The 21938-nt window shown below is 42.8% G+C and overlaps 1 protein-coding gene across 14 annotated transcripts in view; it reads right to left on the bottom strand.

Annotated features, from left to right (window-relative positions):
* LOC106583991 (SH3-containing GRB2-like protein 3-interacting protein 1) overlaps window positions 1–19586 on the bottom strand; it is a 103844-nt gene extending 84258 nt beyond the window's left edge. For 5 of the 14 annotated variants that reach the window (XM_045706507.1, XM_045706511.1, XM_014168722.2 and 2 more), the window contains exons 1-2: window positions 19370–19579; window positions 3335–3481 (exon numbers count right to left, since the gene is read on the bottom strand). In XM_045706507.1, the coding sequence (XP_045562463.1) occupies window positions 3335–3377 (43 nt within the window). In that variant the 5' untranslated portion in view covers window positions 3378–3481; window positions 19370–19579. Of the gene's footprint in view, window positions 1–3334; window positions 3482–3646; window positions 3713–19369 lie in introns of all 14 variants that reach the window. The other 9 variants (XM_045706512.1, XM_045706523.1, XM_045706524.1 and 6 more) reach the window with 7 other exon arrangements.
* Between the last annotated feature and the right edge of the window lie 2352 nt (window positions 19587–21938).

The raw sequence follows: 21938 nt of genomic DNA, 5'->3' as shown, positions 1-21938 counted from the left end.
GTGTGTGTGTACTGCTACTCTCAGCCTGCTGTCAGCGAGAGGGGATGAGGGAGAGATGGAGGGAGGGGAGTTAACAAGGGAGGGAGGTGTGGATGTGTGTGTGTGTGTGTGTGTGTGTGTGTGTGTGTGTGTGTGTGTGTGTGTGTGTGTGTGTGTGTGTGTGTGTGTGTGCATGCATGGAGGCTGGTGATTACTTTTAAATGTGGGGGTGGATGGAGCCAGAGGCTAAGGGATGACCACTAACGGAGCAAAGACAAAAGGGTGAAAGAGAGAACAAGGAGGAGAACAAGAGAACTGGGGGAGAAAGGGAGAGATTGGGGGGTGAAAGAGAGAGAGAAGAGGGAGAGGGAGATAGAGGATGTTTACGTTTCTGGCTATGGAGCAGAGACTGAAGAGAGAGCGACATGAGCTGCTGGACAGCCTGACAATTAGCCAAGCACTGCTGAAGCCTCCATAACAACAACAGCAGCCACGATAATAGTGGCAGAGCTACTCTTGTAATAAAAAAATGATATTACTCAACAAATGACTAAATCACGCAGATGCAGAATATACAATATCTATAAACAATTCAGATTTAAAGAAAGATGTAAGTTAGGCTTCTTACACAGGAAGACAGATGAGACGCGCTGTCCTGCCTGTTTATGAGTCCGCCTGTCACACTTTAAAATTGAGCCAGCCCTGTGTCTCTTCGTGTACAATGCATTATCCGGGTCATGCTCAAGCCCATGTGAAATGCTCTCCCGCTTCTTCTCTCCTCTTTTTTTCTCCCTCGCTCTTCATTGCTTGCTCCCTCCCTCTCGCCCCCTCTCTCCCCTCATTAAGCCATGGCATGCTCTCTCCCTCTCCCTCTCCCCCTCTCTCTCCCTCCCTCTCTCTCTCTCTCTGTATACTTAACACCCAGCAGATGCTTCCTGAGAGAAGTCCCCTCCCTGCCCGCAGCTTTATCTCTTCTCCCCCCTCTCCCTCCATTCCTCAGGCTACCCCCTAGCTCTGCCAGACGAGGTGGCTACTCTCCTCCACTGTCCCCCAGAGGAGATTTAGCCACCAGCCGGTGAGCAGTGACAAAAAGAGGGAAGGAGGGAGGGGACTTGCTAAATAAAGCCTAAAGTACTACGCTGGGTTTTGATTCTGGAACATGGTGGCATTGAGAGGAGAGACGCTGGTGTTAACTAAGAGAAGACTAGACACTTACAACCAGCAGGATACACTGACTCAGTCATGGCTGTACAGCAAGGTGCTGGGAAACTGCCACCTTAATCACCAGAGACTGCTACAGCATGAGAGGGGCAAGAAGGCCACAAGACAGAGAAACACAGGGAATCAGGTGGGCACGCAAGACAACCCATTGAGAGAGGGAAGGAGAGATGAGGGAAAAAGGAGAGAAATGAGGAGGAGATGATGAGGGTAAACAATAGAGGATACGAAAGAAGACCTGACGAGGGAATGAGGGAAAAGAGATGAGAGGAGCTGGCAGTAGAGAACAGGAAAGCAGTGCCTTAGATACACTACATGGCCTTCAAATGAGTGGATTTTGATATTTCAGCCACACCTGTTGCTGACAGGTGTATAGAATCAAGCACACAGCCATGCAATCTCTATAGACAAACATTGGCAGCAGAATGACCCATACTGAAGAGCTCAGTGACTTTCAATATGGCACTGTCATATTGACACCTCTCCAACAAGTCAGTTTGTCAAATTTCTGCCATGCAAGAGCTGCCCCGGTCAACTGTAAGTGCTGTTATTGTGAAATAGAAACGTCTAGGAGCAACAATGGCTCAGCCGTGAAGTGGTAGGCCACACAAGCTCACAGAACGAGACCGCCGAGTGCTGAAGCATGTAAAAATCACCTGTCCTCGGTTGCAACACTCACTACCGAGTTCCAAACTGCCTGTGGAAGCAACGTCAGCACATGAACTGTTCATCGGGAGCTTCATGAAATGGGTTTCCATGGCCGAGAAGCAACACACAAGCCTAAGATCATCATGCGCAATGCCAAGCATGCGCTGGAGTGGTGTAAAGCTCGCCGTCATTGGACTCTGGGACAGTGGAAACGCGTTCTCTGGAGTGATGAACCATGCTTCACCATCTAGCAGTCCGACAGACGAATATGGGTTTGGCGGATGCCAGGAGAACACTACCTGCCCGAATGCATAGTGCCAACTGTAAAGTTTGGTGGAGGAGGAATAATGGTCTTGGGTTCGGGCCAGGCCCCTTAGTTCCAGTGAAGAGAAATCTTAACGCTACTGCACACAATGACATTCTAGACGATTCTGTGCTTCCAACTTTGTGGCAACAGTTTTGGGAAGCACCTTTCCTGTTTCAGCATGGCCCGTAAGTAAGCATTTCACTGTTAGTCTACACCTGTTGTTTGCGAAGAATGTGGCAAATAAAATGTGATTATGATTTTAAATTGCTGTGGTCTGAGGGGCTTTGCCCGTTTTAGTTACTGTATTTCTATGGCTGGAAAACTGGAGTACAGCTCAGGGCTCAGGAAATGGTAGGTCACTATCACAATAACAGCCTACTGCAAGCATGCTTATTAACACATGCTTACTGGCCAGGGAATGCAGGCTTTTGTTCCAGCTCAGCTCTAACACACATGATTCAACCAATTGTGATCTAAATTGAAGATTGTGATGAAGTTATTAGCTGAAGCAGGAGTGTTAGAGCTGGGCTGAAACAAAAAATACATGCACTTGCCATTGCTCTCCTGGACTGGAGTCTGGGACCCCTGCATTTGGCAGATAATGGTAGCTTCCATCAGTAGCAGCACTCTGCACAACTACAAGCAGTTAAGTCAGATAGCCAGTAGGAGGTGCTGAAGACAGTCTGTCCAGAGCAAAACCCACTGAAGGGAGAACAGAAAGTTTCCTGTGGCGTAGATATCCTCATCCAGAGCCACGTATTTAGTATTTGTATTTATTTATCTTAAAACACATGGCTCGGTCCTCACCTACCAATTGTCTACCCCTCTGTGGTGCAGCTCCTAGTTCCTGACCCATTTCTACTGCAGGTAGACTAGAGGATCCTTTAAGGACAGCAGCAGACCACGTGGGCACTGTACTGTTCTACACTGTGGGCCTCTCTCTACTATACCTCTCTGTGACGCCTCTGCACCAAACACAACCAAGAGAGTAACAGGTCCATTTGGGAGGGGCATGTATACATCCGCACGCACAGAAATAAAAAGACAACACAACTATAGAACGCACACATACTTGTAAGCACCGCAACGCACACAGTTACAGAGCAGTAATGCACCCACACACATTCACACAGAGGAAGTTGACAGAGAGTTGAGGAAAGAGAGAGAGAGAGGTGCGCATACCTGCGACAATGCGAAACCAGCCGGTACACAGCTCCTCAGCCATCTACAGCAATCTCCATGAAGCAAGTCTCATATCTGGAATATCCACAGGCGGACAGAGGGATGGAAGGACGAAGGGATGGGAAATAAAGATGGACGGCAGAGAGTCTGTGAAGAGAGAAAGAAAGAGAGGGACCAGTCGCATTAAAGGAGGAGTGAGGATGACTGCACCTGACTGAGCTCCCTGGCTGAGAGGACAGATGCGCGCACACACACACACACGCTCTTGGTCAGTGAAGGTGACTATACACAAACAGCCTGAGTGTACCTGACCTGTATAGAAAAGAGCCACTTCTCTATGCACTGAACACTGGGCCAGTGGCATTAACCCCTTGCACCCTGGGAGAAAGAGGGAAACGAGGAAGGAGAGAGAAAGGAGAGAGGAAGGAGAGAGGAAGGAGAGATAAAGGTGAGAACAGGGAAAATGTGTCAGATTAGTAGAGAAATAGGACGAATCCTCCTACTTTTAACAGTCTTTCATTAACGTATGGAGGAAATAAAACTGCAAACTGTACAATAAACAGGATGGAAAGACAAACTTTCTGCAGCAGATACATCAGTGCCACATGCCTCTGCTGCCTCCTGCTGGTTGTATTCTAACAGTGCATCTCTTTCTATATGTCTGACACTTTGCCAGAGTGTCATAACACTGGCCTTGTGAACTCATCACTGATTATTACACTTGGCAGAAGTGTTGAGATGTCTTTTAAACGTCACTGTGGTTGACACAATGGTTAACCACCCTTAGATGTCAGGGGTCACATATGTTACATAGATGGGGTTGGTATAAAACAGATCAAATGACCTACCACATCAAAATGCAATTGAATTAAAATGGCAGAAAACAAATCATGTAATAGACTGCAGTTTCAGCGCCTAATCAGATGTCGTCTCAGACACTGAAATCAGACACCGAACTGACTGCATAACTGTAACGACAGACGGACGCATTAAAATGCATCTAGAAATGTCAAATCGGGCAGGACACATTTTTACTAAGCCTAGAATATCCCGTTGAAGTGGTGCACTGCCTGTCTCAAGCCCGAGTCGGAAACAGTCTCCATCAAACAGTTATAGTTGTGACTGGATGCTCTATTGTGACTGGATGACCTAATTACACGTGTGTAACTCATACATAAAACATGACTACTGGCTGGCTTGCAAATGACTGAGCGGAGAGAAAGATGTCATTGATATCAGAATATCAGAGCAGAGTTAAGCCTGCTGCTGCAGTGTCATCTCAACTCAGTATCTCTTTTGCTCCTCCACTTTTAGCAGAGCTCAACAGCCTGCTCTCGACACTCACAGGAACAATCATTCATCTTCTGAAGTTCATGATACAGCAGTTCTTAATTGCCAGATATTCCTCCCACAGGTTTGACACTGTAACAAGGTGGGGGATTTTCCATTTCAAATGCAGCAGAATTGGAGAAACAAATAGGCTGCCAAGACATCTCCTCATCCTCTCCCGCTCTCTCCCTCCCACTCCCCTCTCTCTCTCCCTCTCTCATGCTCCCCCTCGCTCGCTCCCTCTGTCAGTCTCTCTCTCTGACCTACTTTTACTCTCTGTCGCATCAGCAGAGGGCAGTCTTGCACTTGGCACATCGTTCCCCCATCATTTGTCTCTGGATCCCTTCACATCCCTTTTCAACAACAAAACAGCAGTGTTTACCACTAACCCAGAAACCAATTGAATATCTATCTGATAGTAAGCTCAAGGTAAAGTGTCATCATTTTCTGGTGACCTATTTGAAAGGAGGGCGATTGATGATTTGAGTGCTGGAGGAATGAAGATGGTTCTTCTGTCCCGAGTGCTGGGCAACGGTCGAACATGTCCCCTCGGCGCGTGATAGCGGTGCAAAGACTAGAGGGGAGACCAGGGGTGACGAGGGACAGCGGCAGTCAAGGGGACGACTAAGGGTGTCAAACTGAGGCTGAGCTGACACAAACACTAGGATAGAACGGTGAAAGGGGGGGGGGGGGTCAGCTTTAATATAAATTGTGGCTTCTATCAATGTAATTGTCTGCATCATTTGCAGTCCCCCTTATATATTTTCTATAAACATATATACATTATTTTAAATACAATATATATTTTTTTAAATATATTTTTCTTTATTATTTTCACCTAACCCTACCACCCCTCCCCTAATTGGAGTAAACTAATGGAAAACAACACTTAGGCTTCCACTTCCACCTTATACATTCTATATACAGTTGAAGTGGGAAGTTTACATACACTTAGGTTGTTTTTCAACCACTCCACAAATTTCTTGATAACAAACTATACTAAACTTTGTGCATGACAAAAGTCATTTTCCTAACACTTGTTCACAGACAGATTATTTCACTTATAATTCACTGTATCACAATTCCAGTGGAGAAGTTTGTTTACATACACTAAGTTGACTGTGCCTTTAAACAGCTTGGAAAATTCCAGAAAAGGATGTCATGGCTTTAGAAGCTTCTGATAGCCTAATTGACATCATTTGAGTCAATTGGAGGTGTACCTGTGGATGTATTTCAAGGCCTACCTTCAAACTCAGTGCCTCTTTGCTAGATTTTAATAGGCAACTTTTCGATGGCCATAATAAATACATATGCCGATAGTGGACCACCTTGTTAACTCCTTGATAGTTTGATCGTTTCTGAGAAGTAGCCATTATTTACTATTTTACACCTAGGGTTACTATACATAACTTTAACCCATTGAAAAAGATTTTCTCCAAAATTGAAACATTCCATTTATATGTAAATTCCAGTCGTACTTTATCAAAAGCCTTTTCAAGGTCAGATATGAATACCAGGCCTGGTTTCAGTTTTCTGTTGTTTCCAGTACTAGTCTTATGTTATCTTCAAGGTATCGTCCATTTAAAAAAACCTGTCAGATTAGGATGAATAATATCCAACAATACCTTTTTAATTATATGCACTTTCCTAGATTTTTTGCATCACAACACTGAAGTTAAAGGGGCCTCCAATTTTTTAAATGGACTGACTCTTTATACTTACCACCTGGGTCCTGTTTTAGTAATAGTGAAATCAGACCTTCTTGTTGAGTATCTGATAATCTACCATCTTTATAGGAGTGGTTAAAACATGCTAATAACGGTCCTCTGAGTACATCAAAAAATATACCTCAACTGGTATGCCATCCAGCCCTGGAGTTTTTCCGGATGTAAAGGCTTTAATTGCACCAAGAAGTTCCTCCTCTGTAATTCGGCCTACACATGAGCCTTTCAGTACAGCTGTTCATTTTACATTGTTAATAGGAAAAAAAAAATTTAATAACTTCGGACGACGCTGGGACAATTGTGCGCCATCCTATTGGACTCCCAATCTCAGCTGGTTGTGATACAGCCTGGAATTGAACCAGGGTCTGTAGTGATGTCTCTAGCACTGAGATGCAAAGCCTTAGACCGCTGCGCCACTCTGGAGCCCACTTAGATAATGTATTTTCAGGTAGAAATAAGTTGTGAAGCAACTGCTCTCTATCCCTCTCAACACACATTATTCTGTCTCTTTAACGTAACAGGCATAAAAGAAACACATACCGGATGAGTAGGCATGCAATGGTTTATGGTCATTGTTGTCAATTACCATGTTTTCTGTGCTAAACTATGTAGAATATTGTCCTGTTGTAAATTACAACTCCCTGCTACATCGGTGTTCAGGCTTGATCTGATTTATCTCGAAAGAAACTGCACAATGTGCATTGACCTCCCAGAAAAATGTAAACATTTACAAAATGGAATTCAAATAATTGAACCCACGTCCGTCAATTAGTCGTGTTAAAAAAACGACAATTCGGTTAATCGCTTAGCACTACTTAGTTAAATGCCTTTATAGCCTATTATATTATAGGCTATAATATGGCTAAGAAGAGGTTTTGTGGGCCTCCCGAGTGACGCAGCGGTCTAAGGCACTGCATTGCAGTGATAGTGGCGTCACTACCAATTCGGGTTCGATCCCGGGCTGTATCACAACTAGCCGTGATCGGAAGTCCCATAGGGCAGCGCACAATTGGCCAAGTGTCGTCCGGGTTAGGGGAGAATTTGGCCGGGGGGGGGCTTTACTTGGCTCATCGTGCTCTAGCAACTTCTTGTGGCGGGCCGGGCGCCTGCAGGTTGACCTCGGTCATCTGGTGAACAGTGTTTCCTTGGACACATTGGTGCGGCTGGCTTCCGGGTTAAGCGGGCGGGTGTTAAGAAGCGCGGTTTGGCGGGTCATGTTTTGGAGAACACATTACTCGACCTTCGCCTCCTGAGCCCGTTGGTGAGTTGCAGCGATGAGACAAGATCGAAATTGGGGAGAAAAAGAAACTATGAATATGTTTTGTGATAACTACACTGTGATTTTTCTTTTGTAGAAAAAAAGTAATATTTTTCTTAACGTTAACAACAATCACATTTTTGTTTTAACGTTTTAAACATTCACAACCCTACTTCTTAGCAATTAGCAATTTTTTTAAGTAATAATTTTGCTAGGACTGTCAGGGAGTGATCTGAGTGGGGAGGGGAAAACTAGCTGTTATTGTCAGAGAGGTTTGGAACTCTCTTTCTTATTGGTCTATTAACTAATTTACCACATGGTAATGTCACCATGGAAAGGCCAAGGCTCCATTCCACCAAAACAGGCTGAAATTCCTGGCAGTCTTTTCAAACAGCTCATACACTCAAAAGGCATCATAATTTTCACAATATTATTCCAACCTCAGTGTGGAAATATATGTAGAACACAGGTAAATCACATTTTTGACTGCACTGGGCCTTTAAGGTAGTGTGTGTCCCAGTCTCACTACAGGCAGAGCTAAACCCCATCAGCAACAGACTAAACAAACCAATCAAACGTCAGCAGACCAACAACCAGTAAGTGGATGCTAATTACCCTAAAAGGCCCGGATAACCCCACCCTTACCCCAAGTCTCTCCCTCTCCCTTGGGCAGGGCAAAGTGAGCTGTGTCTGGGGTGTCATTGTGTCATTAGGTCACTGTGGGCAAGACAAACAGAGGACATGGCTGGCCGAGCGGCACGTAGGCACATGGACATAGCCCAGTCTTATCACCGCCTTGCTGACTCTCGCTCTCGCTTGGCCTGGTGGAATGTTTTGGTTTGAGCCCACTGCTTCCTAATCAGCATTCCTCATCACCAGTGCTGACAGAGGGGTGAGGGGGGACTTGTGGATCGCCACGGCAACCTGCAAGAAGAGCCACGCTGCTGCCTGCTGCCGTTCAGGGCTGAGACAGAGACCTGACACACAGCACAAGGGCCAGGGGAGCTGAATGGACTTCCCTTTCAGAGGAGAACATCTGGACACATTGACTCAGTGTGACGACTCACTGGGGACATTGGTGCTTTATCTTCCTGCAGTGGTCCCAATGGTCTTAAACTAATAAGGGATAACTGCTGTATGTGATGGTAGCAACACACCATGCCTCTTCCAGTAAGACTGAGCAGTGAGCCCACCTCTTCACAGAAACAATATGTTTACGGTTTACTCCCCAGATTGGTTCTGTTTATTGTGGAGCCTCTCTCTACTTAGCATCTACCACAGTCTACACTAAATAACACTCTGTAAGACTACAGACCCCTACAGTTTTTCCTCTCTACCTGGCCAGCACAAAACTCTAGGCCTTAGGTCATGTAATCTGGGAAAAGCCCTGTCCATATGCATATTATAATAATAACAACTAGATTGTAATTGTACATGAAGTACAATTGATGGGACTTGCTTTAACTCTTTAAAAAGTATTTTTGTGGTAATGGTAAATGTTTAAAATGTTTTACTTTACTATTTAAAGCAAATCAGTTTTAAAGTATGTATGGTTTAGAAGAACGTTATAGTAGTGATACTGTTTGCAGTAGTAATGATGGGGACTGGTTATAGTTGAAAAAGCAGGTAGATGAAAAGTTAAAATAGCCTGAACATATGAAAGTTGGTTTGTTGTATCTAGCTTGAACGGTTTAAGAGTTATTGTTGGTGGGTTATTTTATGCTAATTTCTATAGTGATAGACAGTAAAACATGTTAAGACTTTGACGTTAGGATAGTGTGAACATGTGGAAGTCGGTTTGGTGTCTTTAGCTTGAACGGTTCATGAACGAATGTAGGTGTGTTATTTTACGCAAATGTCTATAGTTGATAAAATATTTACATCATTTGAAGTTAGGATAGCCTGAACATGTGAAAGCTGGTTTGGTGTATGTAGCTGTAACAATTTAAGAGTTACTGTTGGTGGGTTAAATTATTCAAATGTATATAGTTATTAGTTCATAAAAGTTTTTCATGAATTTGAGGTTTGGTGTATCTAGCCTGAACAGTTCAAGAGTTACAATTATTGTTGGTAGTAATTATATGCATGCACATTTATGTAGATATACTTTATAGCACAGACCAGAGCTAGACCAGAGCTAGTGCGATGCACAGCTAGCTAGCTACACCCAGGACCAGAGCTAGCGCAGACCAGAGCAGTAGTTGTGATCAGTAGTTTTGTGGTCACTAGTTGTTGTTCAATAGATGTTGTTCAATAGTTGTGGTCAGTAATTGTAATTGTGGTGGTCAGTAGTTTTGTGGTCAGTAATTGTGTGGTTGTAGTCAGTAATTGTGGTGTTCAGTAGTTATGGTGATTAGAAGTGTGGTCAAAATATATGTGGTTGTGGTCAGTAGTTGTGGTCACAAGATGTGGTCAGCAGTTGTGTGGTTGTGGTCAGTAATTGTGGTAAGTAGTTGAGTGGTCAGTAGTTGTGTGGTCAGAAGATGAGTGGTTGTGGTCAGTAGTTGTGGTCACTAGATGTGGTCAGCAGTAGTCTGGTTGTGGTCAGACGTTGTGTGGTTGTGGTCAACAGTTATGTGGTTGTGGTCAGTTAGATTTGTTGCCAATGAAATGTACCTGGCTAAAAGGTGAGACACTTTCGTGGTACCAGTTATCCTGAGTTGAACTCACGAGTTGACCAAAGTTACCTCCTCAAGCCTGATTCATAGTATAGGGCACAGTAGAACCAGTTCAGTGGCAAATGTGATGACGGTGACATCTCAGTTTACCCTCAGCCTTATTTTTTTTATCTGATCCACAGTTTAAACACACACCGAGTGGAAAAGATTGGTTAGTCACCAGTGTGTGTGACGCTCAGTGGTCTGGTCTGCAGCCTGAACTAATGAGGTGATGTCAACACCAACCCAAAGTGTTCCTCTTACTCAGAACCTATTAGCACGTCCACAGGGGCCAGGTCTGTATAAACATACAGCATTACTCACTCCAATATCAGATCCCATCTTTAAACATACGTATACAATACACTGCCTGCTCTGATGAGCTAGTTTCCCCAAACCCTCAAAACGGAGTTAACAACTGACGTGATTTGAGGACGTTTCAAAGGAGATTCAAAAGGGCAAAAATTATATCAGGAAAGAGTGTGATGTTTTTCAGGCATAGCAGGCCATCACCACTAGGCTAAAAGTAGAAAGTTACACCTCTAAGCATTATACAATTATAAATGGAATGGCGTTTCAGAAATGATCCATAAACGATCACACTTTCATAACCATATCAATCTCTTTCTCTCCTCTGTCAGTCTCTCGCTCTGACTGGCCACCCACGAGGATGCTAATATGGGTTTTGTGTACACAGTGAAGTACTCAGCAGCCTAAAAACCTAATGACGGGGGTGTGAGCTCCGCCGAGTCCAAGACTATTCTGACCTGGCCCCCTTTTCAGGCCCCGATGGCTGGTCTCCATGGAGATGGAGTCCTATAATTCCTAGGTTAACTGGCAGGAGCCCTGGTGCTATTGGGGTGAGTCCTATTGTAGGACTACTGACTGGTGCTCTAATACTGTGGTGCTCTGTAATGTTGTTCTATGCTATGATGCAAGGTGCATCTGTGCTATGTTGTTCTGTCCCTTATGGAGCCAATAGAGAGAGAATGTGAATATTGGACACGCCCACACATAATACACACAAACAACCACACACACCAAAGGCCGGAACATCATGTGGGAGCTTCCCTCCAGCGAATAACAGCAGGAGATATCGGAGGGACACACACATAAACCTTCCTGGCAGCCCTGCGCCTACAGTCATACTCGTCAGCGAGTTACTTCACACCAGCTGAAATGTGTCACATAATAAAGCATATGTTCTCTCTCCCTGACTCCATACGGAGAGCCTCGGCTCACCGCTGCACTACTGAAACAGTTCACCTCGCTACCTCACACCGCTCCACCTGCCTCTGCATGCCATGGGGAGACCTGGGTAAAATGATTCAGCTATGACATTTACAGACTAACGCCATGAGTTTGAAGTCCACTTTAAAAGTCTGGGTTAGAAGAGGAAGACTAACAGCCTCTGTACAGTGCAGGAATGCCTGTAGAGTAAAGGCACAAACCTACGCACACAGACCAGCCTGAGTGATGCCCTAGGATCTACCGTTCCTCTTCCAGAATCAACTGTTTCTTCCATTAGGGCCCTGTCAAATCCGCGACGCGGAGAACACGGACGGAATCACAGAATGCATACATTAAAATGGAATCTTTTAGTAAAAAATAAAACTGATTTTATAGGGCCCTATTCTTTCTACACACCAGAGATTGATTATTCATGGTTGATGACTCCCGCGGGTGTGCGTGTTCATCTGTGCATACTTGTACGTGTGCATCATCCCTGCATCAGCAGCTCGGGTGTTATCCCTGCTATTTATGCTCCGGTATTCAGACACCGTTCTAATAACGTCATAAGGACAGGTCTGAACAGGCTCTGACTAGGACACAAAACACAAACATCCCTTTTTCTATCTCTCTCACGGCCAGGCAGTGGTGTGATGGTGACTGCGTCACAAATGGCACCCTATTCCCTACATAGCGCACTACTTTTGACCAAAGCCCCGTGGGCCCTGGTCAAAAGTAGTGCACCATATACGGAATACGGTGCCATTTGGGTTGCAGACGGTGTGGTGTAGGTGTCAGACCTTTATGTAGAGTAAAGCTCTAGGATCAGTCTGTTTATGCTGCAGGGTTTAACTGTGCAACACAGGACAGAAGACGGGAGGGGAGGAGGAATTTTCCCAGGCAAGCACACCCAAAACTCACACCCCACCCGGCCTGCTTGGCGCTCCGCTCCCTCACAATTTCCCATCCTCAACCCTGCCTTGAACTCTCCATGGCTCTCCCTGGCTGGCAGACTGAGTCCTCTTCTCACATTCAGACTTGGGTTCAAATACAATTCAAAATAATTTTAAATACATTTAAAATACTGCGCTTGACTGAGCTTGCCAGGCTTAATAGATAAATAAAATAGTCCCAAAACAGCAAAACCTGCCTATCTGGCAGGGTAGAGCAAAGATTTCAAATCGTATTTAAAACAAGGTCTGCTCATATACCACAAGCTAATGGGACATCAACATCATGTGTTGCCTAATATAATACCCAGAGGGAACCACAGTTCCGTGTTGAACATCCTGTTGTTTTTGTTGATACTACGGCTGTGACGGTCATGGAATTTTGGATGACGGTTACTGGCCACTGGATGGTTACTGGTCTACGTAATAACCGCTCGAATAGTATGTTTTCTCCTTTCCTCTGCTCCTGACCGCATGTGTTGCCATAGAAATAGAATGAATAGAATGCCCGTTCCCCATTCAAGTCAATGATGGCATAATGGGTGGACTGGCGGCCAATGAGTGTACCAATAGGAGCAGAGCAGGAAATAGAAGCAGGACGTGTACATATCAATATGTGCTGTGATTTGCTGATTCAACTCAACTGACATTACAAGAAATAGATTCTATTGCATGAGCCACATCAGATAACATCAGTTGAACGAACATTCTATATTACCATGGAAATGATTGCGTCATAGAGTGTGCGGCTTGAGAGTGAGGTAGAGTGCGGCTTGAGAACGTTCATAACAATGGCGCAATGCGACCAAGTGACGGAGTTGCAATCTATGAATAGGATCTTTATGGTTAGAAGTTCCAAGCCCATTCTATTAATAATTTGCTACAACACTTTGCTTGCTTCAGCAAGCGGCAACAAAGTTGAATCATGTCGTTAAGAGTCCATGTTATCGCAGAAACGAACTCAACCGCACGAATGCCTCGCCGTCCCGTCTACTTGTCAGCTGTTATTTTATTTTCATGACGGTCTTCATCCATAACCGTCGGTTACACAGTTATACAGTAATTGTGCCACCCCTAATTGATACCCATTTCAAACTTCTCTTTCTACCAGAGAGGCCAAGCCAGAGAGCTGACAGTATGAGCGACCATGCCAAGACCATGTCTGATTTACGAGGGTATGGAAGAGGAGCAGGAACACTAGCTAAACATTAGAATCAGTATGACCCCTGTGACTGGTCATTATGCATAGTCAAGTGGGCCAGTGTGTTACAGAGAGGAATGAGAGGCCTATGTGTACAAGGATCCTGTTACAATAGACGAGACGACATACACACACGTCAGATGATAACTGTCTAACCCTCGGAGTTAGGAAAGATACAGTGTAAGCGTCTGTTGAACCTGCTATGACATTTCAATCTGACACTCCGAAGCGAGCCCTGACTCAACAGATCTTATGTAATCCACTCAGGCTAATCAATCAGACCGGCTGTCGCCTAGCTAGCTAACTGTAGATAACTTCCAAAATGGAAATCAAGATTTTTCAATGGTGAGACAGACAGACGTCTCAAATCGACCACCTTAGCCCAAATCGACCTCGCTAAATGACCACCGCTCGCTCTGCCAAAAGACAATTACTCAACCCTATCAGAAAAATGTTGGTTCTGGTTTTCTTCCTTTTCTTTCCCTCTGTTCTAACGATGTTGTGCGATTCCAGAAGGCTTTTTCATGTGGTAGATCTCAGGGTTGCGTAATAAACATTGACCAGCTGCTAGATTCTCTCAAAGTGGGCATGTGTGTGGAGAGTTAGCCAGGCCAGGAGAGGAGGGCCGTGGTGGTTGTGATGCCTGCCAAGGGGCCCAGAGTGGAGCCAGGCTGCGTCAGGGGCCTCTTAGCTCTGGTACGCCACTCGACTCTTAGTCCTCATTAAAAACTCCCTCAGTAATCAGATAAATGGTCCACTATGGCAAAGAGAGAGAGAGAGGGGGGGGGACTTCAACCCATGACATCCATCTGTCTGCCAGTTCATTTCGGGATTGAAAATTCATGAAAAGTCTTGTAGGAGTACCAGAACATATGGAAAACTCCTCTATAATGTCATATATACAGTATGGCACATAACAGCTGATGTGGCTGACAGCCATTAATAAAGTAATACACTTCAAAGCTAATTATAGGCAATTCCACAGTAACAGAGTGATACTGTGACTCACCTTTTCACTTCAAAATGTATACCAAGCAAAAATACGTAAGTTTTACAAATCATACACCTACATGCAGAAGTCTACTTTTAATTTACTCGAGGAACAGGTCAGATGCAAAGTTTGGTAATAGAATGATATTAAAATCTCCTTCAGATTTTAAGTGACTATACGTTACCCAAAAACTCTTAAGTATCTACCCCGAATTAAGATGTCTGCAGAAAGACAGGTGTTAGCTATGATATGACACCTTGAGTTTGAAAACATCTATTTTGGTTCTGAACTAGAGTAATGGGTCCTTCATCTGTACAATACAGAAATGCATAATTATGAATGTCATTCTCTTCGTGGTGATGTATCCTGAGGTTCACAAAGGTAGACAAAATTAATATCCTCCTTGGCATGTGCGGGTATTATTCTACTCACTGGCTATCATTCTAATGAGCGCTGCCCCCAAACAAGACCACATTTGGTTGGTCCAGACTGGACTAAATCTGTACCAATAATAGACGTCTAAGTTTAACAAGTTTGCTAATCACCATAGAGCACAGTAGAGTCCAGTATAGCATAGCACAGTACAGCAGTAGAATACAGTGCAGTAGAATACAGTGCAGTAAAGAAAAGTCGAGTAGAGAATAATTCTGTACAGTACAGTCCAGTAGAGTATATTACATTATACTGTACTCTACTCATTTGTGATCTGCTGTACTGAACCCTACTTTTTTTTTTTACAGTAGCAACCATATATATACACATCTATGTTTCACAAGTTTGGACATCACAGTACAGCTTATTAGAGCACAGTAAAGTACAGTATAGTAAAGTAGAGCACAGTACAGTATATTATACTGTACTATACTCATGTGTGCTCTACTGTACTGAACTATACTCTACTTTACTGTACTGCAACTGTGGTTTATGACTACTATGATTTCTCATTGTGGCCAATTCAATTGCAGTAATTGTGATATTTTTCAGGTCATTTGGTTACAGAGTGAAGCATTTTAATCACTTAATAATTCATAAACAAAATTGTTATCAGTAAAAACACTAACTAATTGGTAGTTCTACCTTCATTTGTTACTTCTGTGAACTTCCATAATCCTCCCTCCTCAAGAGGGAGAGAAATTAGAAAATATCTTAAAGGAAAATTGCACAATTTCTCAACTTCAAATTGATCATCTCCAGCACCATCATATGAGAATATGGCATGTTTCTATGTTTTCTAGTAAAAAGATAGAGGAAGTGTTTGCAATGGCATCATTGGTGTGCATCATGTGATTTTAACCCATTATGAGCAGGCATTGCCTACCAATTGCCTCCTAATTGTCCACTAATTGGTTGATGATGTCATTGGAAACACTTATTTTCCACTATCTTTTTTACTACAAAACATCTATATGTAGTGGTCAGAACCTGGTAATATCAGGATGTAGGATGGGATATAAACCTAACTTCAATTATATTTTTTCCCCAAAAAACCTTCTCAATTAAATGTTTGATGATATCATGATTATTTGTATCGATCCAGTGGGTATTTATTTTGCTAACTCTACCATCACATATGCGGTACAAAAACACCACTAAACAACAGCCTCTTCCTAGGTGCACACTGGAGTTAAAGGGTAACTACGCCAACAACAACAAAAATATCTCAACAACAGAAAATCCAGACCTCAAAAGTCGTCTCCTGATGTGGTTTAAGCATTGTGTGGGCTTAAAATATCCAATTTATTGTTTTTCTATAAAAAAAATTGGGAAAATGGAAACCTGGAAATTAATTTGGGAGAAAACAAAACAGAGCCAGGCAAAAAAGTTATCAGATTTAATAAGGCCCTATGGGTGTCATGGCTTGCTGAAATGAAATGGAACGACCCGACAAAAATATTCATAATGTTTCCAACTAACTACTGTATGTGTTTGGAAAAACAAAAATATTTCCTGAGCTTTCTTATACAGTGCATTCAGAAAGTATTCAGAACACTTGATTTTTTTGCCAAATAGTTTGTTACGTTACAGCCTTATTCCAAATGGGGTTAAATCTTTTTCCTCATCAATCTACACACAATATCGCATAATGACAAAGCAAAAACAGGTTTTTAGACTTTTTTGCAAAAGTTTAAAAAAATTATGATAATCACATTTACATAAGTATTCAGACCCTTTACTCAGTACTTTGTTGAAGCACCTTTGGCAGCGATTACAGCCTCAAGTTTTTTGGGGTATGACGCTCCTCTCAAGCTCTGTCAAGTTGGATGGGGAGTGTCACTGCACAGCTATTTTCAGGTCTCTCCAGAGATGTTCGATTGGGTTCAAGTCCGGGCTCTGGCTGGGCCACTCAATGACATTCAGAGACTTGTCCCGAAGCCACACCTGCGCTGTCTTGGCTGTCTGCTTAGGGTCATGGTCCTGTTGGAAGGTGAACCTTTGCCCCAGTCTGAGGTCCTGAGCACTCTGGAGCAGGTTTTCATCAAGGATCTCTCTGTACTTTGCTCCGTTCATCTTTCCCTCGATCCTGACTACTCTCCCAGTCCCTGCCTCTAAAAAACATCCCCACAGCATGATACTGCCACCACCATGCTAGATATAGGACAGATACTTGAAACCATTATGATTTCTTTTTTGACTGTCTTTTTTGCTATTTAAGACTGTGTTATTCAATACATTTCGATGGGCTATAGTAGTAAAGGCCAAATTCCATATTTTAACAAAACATTATTAATTTTTATATACCTAAAGGGGTCCTAAAACTCAAATAGCTAAATGATTCATGGTATGACCATCTTAAAACAATTCTATATGTTAGCTTAGTACCCCCATCTGCTGTCACCAAGGGTGTAACCCAAGGCTCGATCCTAGGCCCCACGCTCTTCTCAATTTACATCAACAACATAGCCCAGGCAGTAGGAAGCTCTTATCTATTTATATGCAGATGATACAGTCTCATACTCAGCTGGCCCCTCCCCGGAGTTTGGGTTAAACGCTCTACAACAAAGCTTTCTAAGTGTCCAACAAGCTTTATCTGCCCTTAACCTTGTTCTGAACACCTCCAAAACAAAGGTCATGTGGTTTGGTAAGAAGAATGGCCCTCTCCCCACAGGTGTGATTACTATCTCTGAGGGTTTAGAGCTTGAGGTAGTCACCTCATACAAGTACTTGGTAGTATGGCTAGACGGTACACTGTCCTTCTCTCAGCACATATCAAAGCTGCAGGCTAAAGTTAAATCTAGACTTGGTTTCTTCTATAGTAATCGCTCCTCTTTCACCCCAGCTGCCAAATTTACCCTGATTCAGATGACCATCCTACCCATGCTAGATTACGGAGACATAATTTATAGATGGGTAGGTAAGGGTGCTCTCGAGCGGCTAGATGTTCTTTACCAATCGGCTATCAGATTTGCCACCAATGCTCCTTAAAGGACATATCACTGCACTCTACACTCTTCTGTAAACTGGACACCTCTGTATACCTGTCGCAAGACCCACTGGTTGATGCGTATTTATAAACCCTTAGGCCTCACTCCCCCCTATCTGAGATATCTACTGCAGCCCTCATCCTCCACATACAACACCCGTTCTACCAGTCACATTCTGTCAAAAGTCCCCAAAGCACACACATTCCCTGGGTCGGTCGTCTTTTCAGTTCACTGCAGCTAGCGACTGGAAGTGCTGCAACAAACACTCAAACTGGACAGTTTTATCTCAATCTCTTCATTCAAAGACTCAATCATGGACACTCTTACTGACAGTTGTGGCTGCTTTGCGTGATGTATTGTTGTCTCTACCTTCTTGCCCTTTGTGCTGTTGTCTGTGCCCTGTTATGTGCTGCTACCATGTTGTGCTGCTGCCATGTGTTGCTACAATGTTGTTTGCATGATAGCAACACAACATGACATGTTGTCTTAGGTCTCTCTTTATGTAGTGCTGTGTTGTCTCTCTTGTTGTGATGTGTGTTTTGTCCTATACATTTATTTAATTTATTTTTAATCCCAGCCCCCGTCCCCGCAGGAGGCCTTTTGCCTTTTGATAGGCCGTCATAGTAAATAAGAACTTGTTCTTAACTGACTTGCCTAATTAAATAAAAAAGTTACCACAGCCCCTCAGGCCTTATGGCTTAAATATAGCCTGACCTTATAATATAGACCAACCAATAATAAACTATATAGATAGTGATTTTTTTTTTCTTTGTAGGGAAGGGGATATTCAAATATATATTTTTATATATTATGCAAATGTTGAATTACACTAACATCAGTCACATATTACAATATAAACTAATTTGATCCAGTGTAGTTATCTCTACATCACAAGTTCAAAAAACATGTTTAGAAAATGTAAGATCAGATGTTAATAATAATATTCTGTAGCAAAAGTATAGAGGAAAGTTAGTAACGTGTTTTAGGAGGTTGCAGTGTTATGAAGCTATCTGTTGACGTTATAACTTAAGATCTTATTTTATGCTCCTAATATCCTCGCTCTCTTCTATCTTGCGCCCCTCATAATCATCATGGTTCATCCGACTCATACTGAAACTATCAAAGATCTTCGACGGTCGAGAAGAAACAATAACATTTTCACACCCAATCGTACACCGATTACGCAATAATTTATCAACAAGGAAGCGCTTTCAAAACATCTCTACTCCACCTTCCAAAACAAATTCAAATGGTAAAACATGATGATATTCACCTGTGCGTCCGTCGTCTTCTCTCTGCAGTGTAAAATAGGTATTTATTCGACAGAATTGCCATGTAATTAGTTCAGTGACTGTGTCTCCGCATCATTAGGGTTGATATGCACATGTCGCTGTACTTGTCACGAGTGGAGCAGCACAGGGACATGTGTTGTGTTGTGGAGAAGTCAGCTGGCTTTTCCAGCAGAACTACACTAGATTCTCTGAGCTTTAAAAACAACGTTTATGTAACAAAGTAAGGTTGGCAAATGCATTATGTCAATGGCATTCAAAGTTTTTCAGCGGGGACCCAATTTTTTCGGGATGGTAGGGCGTTCATTCACTCTAGAATGTAGTGGAATATTGGTAAATTCAAGAGGGTTCTACTAAATGAAGGTCTAAACTTCGTTTTATTTAGCATATGCCATTATACATTACATACAATTAACCATTAAATTGGTCTCTACAATATTATCACCTGATTAAATCAGAACGTTAGTTTGTGGTGTGACCGTTGCTAGTTTAGACCGCGCAGCTATTTGTTATATCTCGACCATATTTCGGCTTTGTAAAATTTTGATAGGTTTCCGCGCTTTGGACCAATCAAACTCAACTTGATATCCTCGTCAATTTCGTCTGTTCTCTAACCCCGACCAATCAACGGTGGGAAAGGCCGTTTCTATGTCAATTTAAAGGGAAAGACTCAGAAATACGCATGAAAAGTGTAACAGGTTTTTTACAGGGAGGGTAAGATGTTAACATGCAGTCTGTTAACTTTGTAAATTAATATACATTACCAGTCCAAAGTTTTGACACAACTACTCATTTAAGGGTTTTAATTTATTTTTACTATTTTCTACATTGTAGAATAATAGTGAAGACCTCAACACTGTGAAATAACACATATGGAATCAAGTAGTAACCAAAAAAGTGTTCAACAAATCAAATATATTTTATATTTGAGATTCTTCAAAGTAGCAACCCTTTGCCTTAATGACTGCTTTGCACACTCTTGGCATTTTCTAAACCAGCTTCTTAGTAATAAATTATAGTCCCACTAAGCGCAAACCAGATGGATGGCGTATCGCTGCAGAATGCTGTGGTCGCCATGCTGCTTAAGTGTGCCTTGAATTCTAAATTAATCACTGACAGTGTCACCAGCAAAGCACCCCCACACCATCACACCAAGAAGAGACTTGCTTGGGCCAAGAAACACAAGCAATGGACATTAGACTGGTGGAAATCTGTCTTTTGGTCTGATGAGTCCAAATTTGAGATTTTTGGTTCTAACCGCCATGTCCTTGTGAGACGCAGAGTAGGTGAACAGATGATCTCTGCATGTGTGGTTCCCACCGTGAAGCATGGAGGAGGAGGTGTGATGGTGTGGGGGTGCTTTGCTGGTGACATTGTCAGTGATTTATCTAGAATTCAAGGCACACTTAACCAGCATGGTTGCCACAACATTCTGCAGCAATACGCCATCCATCTGGTTTGCGCTTAGTGGGACTATAATTTATTTTTCAACAGGACAATGACCCAACACACCTCCAGGGTGTGTAAGGGCTATTTGACCAAAAAGGAGAGTGATGGAGTGCTGAATCAGATGACCTGTCCTCCACAATCACCTGACCTCAACCCAATTGAGATGGTTTGGAAGGAGTTGGACCGCAGAGTGAAGGAAAAGCAGCCAACAAGTAAGTGCTCAGCATGTGGGAACTACTTCAAGACTGTTGGAAAAGCATTCCATGAGAAGCTGGTTGAGAGAATGCCAAACGTGTGCAAAGTTGTCATCAAGGCTAAGAGTGGCTACTTTAAAGAATCTCAAGTATATTTTGATTTGTTTAACACTGTTTTGATTACTACTTGATTCCATGTGTTATTTCATAGTTTTGATGTCTTCACTATTATTCTACAATGTAGAAAATAATACAAATAAATGAGAAGGTGTGTCCCTTGAGTGAGTAGGTGTGTCCTAACGTTTGACTGGTACTGTATGTATGTATGTATTTATGTATGTGTGTATGTATGTATGTATGTATGTATGTACAGTTGAAGTCGGAAGTTTACATACACTTAGGTTGGAGTCATTAAAACACAAGTCATTTTTGACACAAGTAATTTTTCCAACAATTGTTTACAGACAGATTATTTCACTTATAATTCACTGTATCACAATTCCAGTGGGTCAGAAGTTTACATACACTAAGTTGACTGTGCCTTTAAACAGCTTGTAAAATTCCAGAAAATGATGTCATGGCATTAGAATCTTCTGATAGGCTAATTGACATCATTTGAGTCAATTGGGGATCTACCTGTGGATGTATTTCAAGGCCTACCTTCAAACTCAGTGCCTCTTTGCTTGACATCATGGGAAAATCAAAAGAAATCAGCCAAGACCTCAGAAAAAATTGTAGACCTCCACAAGTCTGGTTCATCCTTGGGAGCAATTTAAAAATGCCTGAAGGGACCAGGTTCATCTGTACAAACAATAATACGCAAGTATAAACACCATGGGACCACGTAGCTGTCATACCGCACAGGAAGGAGACGCGTTCTGTCTCCTAGAGATGAACGTACTTAGGTGCG

This window comes from Salmo salar, chromosome ssa23, assembly GCF_905237065.1.
Source record: "Salmo salar chromosome ssa23, Ssal_v3.1, whole genome shotgun sequence".
Lineage (NCBI taxonomy): Eukaryota > Metazoa > Chordata > Actinopteri > Salmoniformes > Salmonidae > Salmo > Salmo salar.
The sequence above is the reverse complement of the archived record's forward strand: the minus strand, read 5'-3'. Positions and strand labels throughout refer to the sequence as shown.